A 12,325-nucleotide genomic window follows, 5' to 3' on the forward strand; every position below is an offset into this window, starting at 1 on the left:
CTCTCTAAGGTAGTGATATTTAATTGAGACCTGAAAAATAAGAAAGAACCAATCGTGCAAAGGTCTGAAATCAGGTAAACGATGGGCAGAGACAAAGAGACAGCAAATTACAGGGACAGTAACAAGGCCTTTGTGGTTGGACAGTGGGGAGAAGAAAGAGAAGTACTTAATCTTGTTTTTGTTGAAATTGTAAAAACAACTTTTTGTTTTATTTTTGATTCTGATTTTACACTTAAGTGAAGGTCCTCAGACACCACTAATTTAATTGCAAGTTTCAAAATTTCAAAAATACATACTGTGTATACCTAGCCTTCCTTACTTTTGGCTCCATTAAAACAAGGAAAGGGTAGAGACAAGGAAATAGTTTTGTACTTTCAGTACTCAATATGCAATCTCTCATTTAAATACATAGTGCTATAGCTATTTGATGTGTTTATTCATTCTCCCCAACTATAGTCTGAATTCTTTTCTACTTTTGCTCTTACTGTATTGAATGTGTATTTATGTATCAGCAATAACAAGATTCTAGAAACAAAGAACAAATAAGTATGGGACTCAACACCAGATAGATACTATTTAAAGGATGTTAAATGAATGAGATATTTATAAAATACTCTCCTACATGTTCTTCTACATCACTGGCTGTTCTCCTTATTTCTTTTGCTTTTTAATCCTCATATTCTAGTTTTTACCCTGGAGTGCCCTAGGGCTAAGTTCTTGAACTTTCCTTTTTTCTATCTTTACTTGCATCCTTAGTCACCTCATCTAGTATTACAGCTTTGAAATCCATCTATATTCTGAAGGATACCAAACTTCCAAACCCTGAAATTCCATATTCCAATTCCCTACTCTACATTTGGATGTCATATTAGTTATCTACTGCTCTATAACTAACAGTTATACCTAATTCAGTGGCTTAAAACTAAATAGTCATTTATTATCTGTCATAGTTTGTGGTTCAGGAAGTGAGGAGTGACTTAGCTGAGCAGTTCTAGTCCATTACCTCTCATGATGCTGCAGTCAGGTATTAGGCAGGGCTGCAGTCATCTTACAGGGCTGGAGGATCCACTTCCAAGGTGGCTTACTCACATGAGCAATGATGCTCTTTGTTGATGGGGGACCTTAGTTCCTCTCCATGTGGGCCGCCTAAGAGGGCTGCCTGAGTACCCTAATGGCATGGCTGCTGGCTTCTCCCAGGGCAAACAATCCAAGAAATCAATGCAGAAACTCAATGACTTTCATGACTTAGCCTCAGGAGTCGCACACCATCACTTTTGCAGTATTCTATTGGTCAGACACACCAGCCTGGATTTAATGTGGGAGGGGATTCCACAAAGGGATAAATCTAGGAGGTAAGGATCATCGAGGACCACACTGGAGGTTGGCCAACACAGATCTAATAAGCTTTTCCGATCTTAATGTACAAATAAAACTTACTGATATTCCTCCTCTAAGCTGTCTTTCCACAGTCTTCTCTATCTTGCATAATGGCAAAACATTCTTCCAGTTGTTTGGGCCAAAACACTTGAAGTCATCTTTGACTCTCTCCTCTTATACCCCATTGATATCTGGTCTGGTCTGTCAGCTACTCCTGTCAACTAATTCTACCTTCAAAATATATCCAGATTCTAACCACTCATATCTCTAGTCTAATCCAAGCCACCACTATTTCTTTCCAGATTATTGTAATACCCTAGTAACTCTTTCCCTACTTGCTCCCTTAGTCTATTTTCAAAACAGAAGGATCTAATTAAAATGTAAATTAGATTATGATACTTGGTCTCCATCTCCTTTCTGACCTTATCTCTTAATATACTCCTCCTTGCTCACTCTATTCTAACCATAGTGAACTTAGTGTTCATGGAAAATGTTACCTGCCTTCCTAGTTCAGGCCTTTGCACTTTCCTTTTTCTCTACATGAAATGCTGTGCCCCCCAGATATCTTCATGGATTACTCCTTCTTCCTTGGATCTTTATTCAAACGTCTCTTCAGTGAGGTCTTCTGTGGCCACCACCCTGCATAAAACTGCAATGTCTACACAGAAATATGCCCTATACCCCTTCATGCTTTATCTTCCTCATTAGCATTTATCATCATCTAGTACATCTTTTACTTATTTTGCTTACTGTATTTCCCTAACTAAAATATATACTCCACTAGGAACTGTTCATTGACATCTAGAAGAGTACAAGGTATATTACAGATATGCAACACATACTTATTGACTGAGTGAAGAAACTGTGCCAGGTCCTGAAATAGGTAAAAATCAGAGATGTCACTGAGTTTACAGTATAGTGAAGGTACACATTACCAATTCTTATCAACTCTACCTCCAAAATATACTCCAGATTAACAAATAATCACAAATATACATGTGAAATTATAAAACGAGCTTAGAGCCATGAAGGGAATGAAAGTATAGTAGGGGGAATCAAGAAAAGTTTTTCTAAGGAAGGTACATTTGGGCTGAGTGCTGAAAGATGAATAGAGGGTTGCCTGGCTGGCTCAGATGGTAGACTTGTGACTTTTGATCTCAGAGTTGTGAGTTTGAGCTCCATGTTGAGTGTAGAGATTACTTAAAAATAAAATCTTTTTTAAACAAGAAAGATGAATAAAAATCAACTAGGTAAAAAAAAATGGAGTGGGGTTGGAGCAAGGGGGAGGGTACCAAAGTAGTGGAATGGGAAGGAATCCTGACAGAGAGAATATCATGTAGGGAGATCTGAGGCTCACTGTAAGAAAGAAAAGATAGTGTGCCTGGAGCCAAGAGAGAAATATTACAGATTTAAGGAAACTAAAGAAACATAATAGTTAAATGCAACACATAAACATTTCCTGATTTGGGGAAAAAATGGTTGCTATCAAAGACAGCATTGAGGCAATAAGCAAAATTTATATATTAAATAATAGTACTCCGTCAATTTCAATTTCCTCAATTTGATAATTGTACTGGGACTAAATAAGAGAATGTCTTTGTTTCTAAGCATGAAGAGTCATGATTATCTGCAATCTACTCTCAAAAGATTTAACAACAGAAAATAATAATAGGAATATAATAATATATGTAAAGAAAGATAAAGCAAATGTGAAAAAATATTAACAATGGCTGAATCTAAGTGAAAAAAGAAATGGGAGTTCCTGCAACATTTCTAAGGATCTAAATTTTTTCAAAAAAATAATTAAAATTTCACGCTGGGAGCACCTGGGTGGCTCAGTAGGTTAAGCGTCAGACTTTGGCTCAGGTCATGATCTCATAGTTCATGGGTTTGAGCCCTGTGTCAGGCTCTGTGCTGACAGCTTGGGGCCTGAAGCCTGCTTGGGATTCTGTGTCTTCCCCTCTCTCTCTGACTCTCCCCACTCATCTCTGTCTCTGTGTCTCTCTCAGAATTGAATAAACATTAAAACTGAACTAAACTAAACTAAACTAAACTAAACTAAAATAAAATAAAATTTCACTCTGGCTGGGGTGCCTGGCTAGCTCAGTCAGTAGAGTATATGACACTCAGGGTTGTAAGTCTGAGCCCCACATTGGGTGTAGAGATTATTTTAAAATAAAATCTTTTTGGGGCGCCTGGGTGGCGCAGTCGGTTAAGCGTCCGACTTCAGCCAGGTCACGATCTCGCGGTCCGTGAGTTCGAGCCCCGCATCGGGCTCTGGGCTGATGGCTCAGAGCCTGGAGCCTGCTTCCGATTCTGTGTCTCCCTCTCTCTCTGCCCCTCCCCCGTTCATGCTCTGTCTCTCTCTGTCCCAAAAATAAATAAAAAACGTTGAAAAAAAAATTAAAAAAAAAAATAAAATCTTTTTTTTTTAATGTTTTTTTTTTTTTTTGAGAGAGAGAGTGCGAGTGGGGGAGGGGCAGAGAGAGAGAGGAGGACAGAGGATCCCAAGCAGGCTCAGCGCTGACAGCAGAGATCCTGATGCAGGGCTAGAACTCACGAACTGTGAGATCATGACCTGAGCAGAAGTCAGATGCTCAACCAACTGAGCAACCCAGACACCCCTAAAATAAAATCTTTAAACAAAACTTCACTCTGGCTAAGATACCAGAAACTCAATTTCAGGATTATCATGGCATCCAGTTATATGAATATATTATCCAGGAATACTGAGGTAGCTACCAGTAGAAATATGTAAACATGTTTCCCTCTGTAAAAAAAAAGACTCGCATTCAAAAAAAGTTAAGAAGAGGCTGTCTATATTTTTTAAAATATACTTTAAAAACAAAGAAAATAAAAATATTACTGATGCAATCCTAAAGAAATGTGACTGATTTAATGGGAAGTGGTGGAGGCAGAAATCATATATATGGAGGATTGGGCTTGGAGTTTAAAAACGTGGATTCTAGTCTTCCAACAATACCTACTAGCTATGTATCTTTGGTTAATAAATCTCTTTGAGCTACAGTTCACTTGTTAATTTGGCATACCCATTATTTCACAAGGTAGTTGGGAAGACCAAGTTAACTAAGTATGTGTTATTTCACTGTGTAATACTGTATAGGTACTATATCAATTCAACCTAATTTTATTTATTTTTGTTTTTTTTTAAGTTTATTTATTTTGAGAGAGAGGCAGAGAGAGCAAGAGAGAAAAATCCCAAACAGCTTCTGTGCTGTCAGCCCTCGGAGGGCCCCACGGTGGGGGCGCGGGGAGCGGGGGTTGATCTCCCCAACTGTGAGATCATGAGCAGAGCAGAAATCAAGAGTAGGATGCTCAAATGACTGAGCTACCCAGGAGCCCTGTTTGCAACCTAATTTAAAAAAAAACAACAAAAAACAAAACTGTGACTATCTTCCCTTATTGCCCATCAAAAATGTGCATGTAATCCATTTGCAGCTTGTGTTTTCACCCACATCATTCCCAAACTAGAATTCAAAACCTCTTCATTGCTTCCAAAAGTATTCCATTCTGGTGAGAGGTATCCATCTTACCAAATATTTTGAGGGGAACCCAGGGGTTTTGTACCACACATCCCACATCAAACAAGGGCATCACCTTTTTGTCAGGAGGCCTCTTCTACCTTGTCTTTTCTACTAAGACCAGCTTGGGCTTCTCATTCTTTGTCTTTTATGGCTTCTCTCTTTCCCCCCAGAACTCCCCCTCCAATCTCTCAATCTCTTCCTTTCCCTTCTTTATGTGGTACAGATTAATTCTCCCAATCATTTATTTCCAAAAAGGAAATACCACGATTACTAGGATTCTCCCTATCTTTGAAGGCTGCAGAGAATTATAAATAAATATTTCCTTCTTGCTTACTTAAATTCTCGGGTCTGAGAACTTTCAGTTTTGTTCTGGTGATTAATCCTGTGCTGAAGCGTTGACAGACCCTTCCCCCCACCCCGCACCCTCAGGGAAAGGACAGAAAGGAGACTGTACCCAGAAGGGAACAATCGCCCGCCCCCAAGTCCACTCGAGCGCAGGCGCGTAAGGGCCACTAAGTCCCACCCAACCGAGTATTTCCCTCCCCCTAGAAACTGCCGGCCGGAAGTCGTGTGGTGGAAGAGGCGCCGGCCAGGAAGCCGCAAGACACGGTTTTCCCGGGAAGGACTTGGTCTCTTTTAGCTCTGACGCGCTCCGTAGTGACCCAAAAGGGTGAGGGGTCAGGCCAGAGAGTTGTAGGTCATGGCGCTGGCCGCGCGACTCTGGCGCTTTCTCCCTTTGGCACACGGTACTGTCCGGAAACCTTGGCTGTTAACGGGTGTTGCTGGCAGCTGGGGACGGTGCTGTACTTGGCGACTCCGCGGCTCTGAGGTACCCCACTGCCCTGACTCCCGCTCCCCTCACTACTTGCTGGGCTGCAGGAGCCCCTTCTTCAGACGGGCGGCCCCGCACCACCTTGGGGAATTGTAGTGAACTGCGGTAGGAACTCAGGGCCAGGTGTTCCCGGAGCTCTCCAGATGACTCCAGGACCGACAGACCGGTCCTCTCTTTTTCGCAAGCCTACTTTTCTCTCTCAGTACGGGGGTGGGAGGAGGTATGAGACCTCCTTTCCCCTTCTCCCGAGACTCTGTCTTCTACCCGAGTTTCCTGTATGAAAGCAGAGAACTTTAGGGGGAAAAAAACTTGACCGCTGTGAAAATATTTACTTTTGGAGATTCAGTACAGCTCCTGAGGCGCTAAAGTTTCCCAGACTTTGAAAAGTTTGTGGTGTGATTTTAAAAAATTACTATGACTCAGAAGAAGAGATTTTGTACTATTTAAGGTTTAAAGTTTTTTATTTGAGTCCTTTGTTTTATCTGCATAATGTTCAGGAAGGCTGTTGGATTGTCGTCCCAGTTTTGGCTTTTCTATTGGTTAAGACTATTCGTTTGTCTCTGACAGGGGACTGGAAGGGCAATAGTGCATACGATACGTATTATTTGAACTAGGTGTTTAATTATTTTGAATTCTAAAATACATCTTTTGTAAAAAGTTTATATATTTATTTGAGACAGTGAGAGCAGGAGCAGGGGAAGGACAGAGAGAGAACCCCAAACAGGCTCTGCACTTTCAGTGCAGAGCCCAATGTGGGGCTCAATCTCAGAAACCGTGAGATCATGACCCAGCTGAAACCAAGAGCCAGATGCTTAACCGACTGAGCCAGCCAGGTGCCCCTCTATTTTCAATTTTTTGATTAACCTCCATGCTGTTTTCTATAGCGGCTGCGCCAATTTACATTCCCATCAACAGTGCACACAAGTGTTCCCTTTTCTCCACATCCTTACCGACACTTGTTATTTCTGGTCTTCTTTGACAGTACCATTCTAACAGGTGTGAGGTGGTATCTGATTGTGGTTTTGATTTGCATTTCCCAAACGAGTACCTTTTCATGTACCTGTTGGCTCTCTGTATGTCTTTGAAAAAATGTCTCTTCTGGTACTCTGCCCAGTTTTTAAAATTGTTTTGGCTGTTGAATTGTGAGACTGTATATATTTTGGATGTTAACCCTTTATCAGATATATGATGTGGGATTTTTTTTATTAGGTTGACTTTACATTTTGCTGATAGTTTCCTGTGCACAAAGTTTTTAATTGAAGTCTCACTTGTTTGTTTTTGCTTTTGTTGCCTTTCTTTTGGTGTCAAGTCTAAAAAGTCATTGCCAAGTCCAGTGTCAAGGAGCTTACCCCCCCCCCCCCCATGTTTTCTTCTAGAAGTGTATGGTTTTAGATCTGATGTTCAAGTTTTTAGTGCATTTGAGTTAATTTTTGTGTATGCTATAATAGGGTGGGCCAGTTTTATTCTTTTTCTTGTGGTTGTCCAGTTTTCTGAACACCACTTATTCAAGAAACTGTTGTTCCTCGTTGTATATTCTTGACTCCTATATTTTAAATCTGTTGGCCTGCATATGCATAGGTTTATTTCTGAACTATTTTGTTCCATTTATCTATGTGTCTATAAATGTGTGAATACTATACTGCTTTGATTACTGTAGCTTTGTAATATATTTTTAAATCAGGAAGCACAATGCCTCCTGCTTTGTTCTGCTTTCTCAAGGTTGCTCTGGCTATTTGGGGTCTTTTGTGGTTCCATACAGATTTTAGAATTGATTGTTCTGTTTCTGTGAAAATTGCGATTGGAATTTGAAAATGCCATTGAATCTGCAGATTGCTTCAGGTAGTATGTATAGTTTTACAATACTCCAACCCATCAGCACAGAATATCTTTCCATTTATTTGTGTCTTCATCAGTGTCTTATAGTTTTTAGTGTACAGGCTTTTACTTCCTTGGTTAAATTTATTCCTAGGTATTTTATTCTTTTTGATATAACTATAAATAGGATTGTTTTCTTAATTTCTTTTTCTGAAGAAAGTAAATTATTTTACTGAATTTGTTTATTATTTCCAACAGTTTTTTTTGATGAGGTCTTTGGAGTTTTCTGTATCTAATACCATGTTATTGCAAATTTACTTCTTTCCTTTTTCTTTTCTTTTCTCCCCCCCCCCACCTCCCCCCACCCCCCATTGCTCTAGCTAGGGTTTATAGTACTGTGTTGAATAAAAGTGGTGAGAATGGGCATTCTTATCTTGATTCTCATTTTAGAGAAAAAAACTTGTCTTTTCACCATTGATTATGATATTATCTGTGGACTTGTCATTTATTGCCTTTATTATGTTGAGATATGTTCCCTCTGTACCCACATTATTAAGAATTTTATTGTGAATAAATGTTGAATTTTTGTCAGATGCTTTTTGTGTATCTGTTTAATTAATCATGGGATTTGGGGCCTTCATTTTGTTGTGTCACCCTGATTGATTTGCAGATGTTGAATCATCTTGCATCCCTAGATTAAAACCCACTTAATTATGATGTATTATCTTTTCAATGAATTTTTAAAATATATTTATTTATTTGGAGAAAGAGTGAGAGAGCACACATCATACATGCACGCATGCAGGGGTAGGGCAGAAAGAGAGGGAGAGAGAGAATCCCAAGCAGGCTCTGTGCTGTTAGATCATGAGATTTAGATCACAAGATCATGGCCTGAGCAAAATCAAGAGTTGGACGCTTAACCAACTGAGCTACCTAGGTGCCCCTCAATGGATTTTTTTTTTTTAATTTAATACTTAACATACAATGTTATATTCATTTCAAGTGTACAGTATAGTGATTCAGCAATTCCATAAATTATTCAGTCCTCATAGAGATTAAGTGTACTCTTAATCCCCTTCACCTGTTTGACCCATCCCTCCACCTACCTCCCCTCTGGTAACTATCTGTTTGTTCTCTATAGTTAAGTGTCTGTTTTGTTTTGTTTTGTTTTCTCTCCTCTCTCTTTGTTTCATTTGTACTGTTGCTTAAATTCCACATATGTGTGAAATCATAGGTATTTGTGTTCTTTGACTTATTTTGCTTACCATTATAGTCTCTAGATCCATCCATGTTGTAAATTGCAAGATTTCATTTTTTTTTATGCCTGAATAATATTCCGTTGCATCTACACCACATCTTTATCCATTCATCTAGCAATGGGCACTTAGGCTGCTTCCTTAGTTTGGCTCTTGTAAATAATGCTGCAGTAAGCATAGATGTACATTTATCCTTTTGAATTAGTGCTTTCATATTCTTTAGGTAAATACCCAGTAGTGCAATTGTGGGATCATAGGATAATTCTATTTAAAAAATTTTTTTTGAGGAACCACAGCTCCTGGGTGGTTCAGTTGGTTAAGCGTACAACTCCTGATCTCAGCTCAGGTCTTGATCTCAGGTTGTGAGTTCAAGCCCCATATTGGGCTCTGTGCTGGGCGTGAAGCCTGCTTAAAATTTTTGAGGAAACTCCATACTGTTTTTCACAGTGGCTGCACCACTGCATACCCACCAACAGTGCATGAGAGTCCCTTTTTCTCCACACATTTGCCAACATTGTTGTTTCTTGCGTTTTTTATTTTAGCCATTCTGACAAGCATGAGGTGATACCTTATTGTGATTTTGATTTTGATTTCCCTGATGCTGAGTGATGTTGATTTTCCTTTCATGTGTCTGTTGGGTTCTGTATGTCTTCTTTGGAGAAATGTCTTTTCATGGCTTCTGCCCGTTTCTAAATTGGATTATTTGTTGTTTGGGTGTTGAGTTGTAGACAGTTCTTTATATATTTTGGATACTAACCCTTTTTATCAGATATGTCATTTGTAATATCTTCTTCCACTCAGTAGCTTGTCTAGTTTTGTTGGTTTCCTTTCCTGTGCAGAAGTTTTTTATTTTACTGCAGTCCCAATAGCTTATTTTTGCTTGTTTCCCTTGCCTCAGGAGACATTAAGAAAAATGATGTGGGGGTCTCTGCCTGGCTCACTTTGTAGACCTTCAACTCTTGATCTCAGGATCGTGAGTTCAATCCCCACATTGGGCATGGAGTTTGCTTAAAAATAAATAAATACAGTATTTAAAAAAAAAGAAAAATATTGTTATAGCTGTTGTTAGAGAAATTACTGCCTGTGTTCTCTTCTAGGAGTTTTATGGTTTCAGGTCTCACATTTAGGACCTTGATCCATTCATTTTGAGTTTATTTTTGTGTATGGTGTAAAAAAGTGGTCTAGTTTCATTCTTTTGCCTGTTGTCCAGTTTTCACAACGCCATTGTTGAAGAGACTGTCTTTTTCCCATTGCATATTCTTGCCTCCTTTGTCAAAGATGAATTGATCATATAATTGTGGATTTACATCTGGTCTCTCTATTCTGTTCCATTGATCTGTTTATCTGCAATTACTCTACTGTCTTGATTACTACAGCTTTGTAATATAACTTGAAATCTGGAATTGTGATACCTCCAGTTTTGATTTTCTTTTTCAAGATTGCTTTGTCTCTCCTAGGTCTTTTATGGTTCCATACAAAGTTTAGGATTGTTTGTTCCAGTTTTGGGAAAAATCCTGTTGACATTTTTGTTAGGGATTGCATTAAATCTGTAGCTTTCTTGGGGTAGTATGGACATTTTAACAATGTCTGTTTTTCTAATCCCATGAGCATGGAATATCTTTCCATTTGTTCGTGTTGTCTTCAGTTTCTTTCATCAGTGTTTTCTAGTTTTCAGAGTACAGGTCTTTTACCTCCTTGGTTAAATTTATTTCTAGGTATTTTCTTCTTTTTGGTGCAATTGTAAATGGGGTTGTTTTCTTAATTTCTCTTTCTGCTGGTTCATTATTAGTGTATAGAAATACAGTGGATTTCTGTACATTGATTTTGTATACTGCAGTTTTGTATACTGCAATACTGTAATAACTGAATCCATTTATCAGTCTGGTAGCTTTTTGTTGGCAACTTTAGGGTTTTCTGCATATAGTATCATGTCCTCTGCAAATGGTGAAAGTTTCACTTCTTCCTTACCAGCCTGGATGTCCTTTATTCCTTTCTCTTGTCTGATTGCTGCTGTGGCTAGGACTTCCAGTACTATGTTGAATAAAAGTGGTAAGAGTGGACATCCTTGTCTTGTTTCTGACCTTAGTAGAAAAGCTCTCAGTTTTTCCCCATTGAGTAATGATGTTAGCTGTGAGTTTTTCATATATGGACTTTATTATATTAAGGCATGTTCCCACTAAACCTGCTTTATCCATGAATAGATATTGTATATTGTGAAATGTTTTTTCTGCATCCATTGAAATGATCATTTGGTTTTCTGTTGTAGACTCTAAGTCTAAAGTTCTCTCTTGGTCAATGAGAGAGTGGGACACAGGATGAAAAGCGAGAGATGGCTAATGTCCGGGAAAAGACAAGAGCCTCGAGTAAGGGTCCTTGTTCCGTATTTATTAAGATCAGAGGGCTAACAAACATAATGGGTGTGCACAAAGAGACAATCTGTGAACATTAACTCAGGGGCATGAAGGGAAAGGGATTTTGAATATATATGGTGTTTGGGGTTTGGGTCAATATAAAACAAAATCCTGGCACCGAGGAGATGGGCAGATGGTTGTTAACAGCAGACAGGAGGCGCCATGTCTGTTTATCTTAGCTAGCCTAGGGGATAAAACAGGGCAAATAACCTCAGGGTTAACAAGGCACCTTTTCTTTTGCTAATCAGCTCTGCTCTGGGCATCAATACCCACAGCACTGGGGTCTGTAGCCCTATTTACCTGTTTACCAAACTTGGTCCTTTCCTCCTGTGAAAGCATCTTTCTACTATAGTACTAAATTGGGGGGCATTTTTGCTATGAATGCCTAATCTTGCTTGCCTCATATACCTTTGTATTGGGGACCTTTGCCGCCCTCTCTATTCTGGGGGCCCTGGCCCCTCCCTACTTTATTCTGGGGCCTTTGCCCCTCCCTTGTTTATTCTAGGGGTCTTACCTTGTTTACCCAAACTTGGGTGAGAGCACCCTATGGCTTTATAATTGTTTATGCCTTGCTAACCCATTGGTGCAAGCCCAGGGAATTTCTAAGCTTATTCCCCACAGTTTTCATCCTTTCCTTACTGATGTGATGTATCAGATTGGATGATTTGCAGATGTATCAGATTGGATGATTTGCAGATATTGAACCACCCTTGCATCTTGGGAATAAATTTCACTTGATTGTGGTGAGGGTTTTTGTTTTTTGTTGTTGTTGTTTTTTTCATGTATTTTTGGATTCAGATTGCTAATGTTTTGTTGAGGATATTTGCATCTGTGTTCACCAGAGATATTAGCCTAGGTTTTTCTTTTGTTGTGTCTGGTTTTGGTATCTGGGTAATAATGCTGGCCTCACAGAATGAATTTGGAAGTTTTTCTTTTGTAGTTTTTGGAAAAGTTTGAGAAGAATAGATATTAACTCTTTCTAAATGTTGAGTAGAATTCACCTATGAAGCCATCTGGTCTTGGGCTTTTGTTTGTTTGGCATTTTTTGATTAGTGATTCAATTTGCTGATAATTGGTCTGTTCAGATTT

General features: G+C 39.1%; 1 protein-coding gene across 5 annotated transcripts in view; it reads left to right on the forward strand.

The window, feature by feature from the left end:
- Positions 1–5,487: 5,487 nt before the first annotated feature.
- RMDN1 (regulator of microtubule dynamics 1) overlaps positions 5,488–12,325 on the forward strand; it is a 61,199-nt gene continuing 54,361 nt past the window's right edge. For 3 of the 5 annotated variants that reach the window (XR_015246914.1, XM_086695791.1, XM_086695792.1), the window contains exon 1: positions 5,488–5,751. Coding sequence is in view for 4 of the 5 variants with exons in the window: in XM_086695791.1 (XP_086551917.1) it covers positions 5,623–5,751 (129 nt within the window). In the remaining variant the exon portion in view is untranslated. The remainder of the gene's footprint in view (positions 5,752–12,325) is intronic. The other 2 variants (XM_086695790.1, XM_086695793.1) reach the window with 1 other exon arrangement.

The sequence above is a fragment of the Puma concolor genome, chromosome F2, assembly GCF_028749965.1.
Source record: "Puma concolor isolate L17-30 chromosome F2, mPumCon1.1.hap2, whole genome shotgun sequence".
In the NCBI taxonomy this organism is placed as follows: Eukaryota; Metazoa; Chordata; class Mammalia; order Carnivora; family Felidae; genus Puma; species Puma concolor.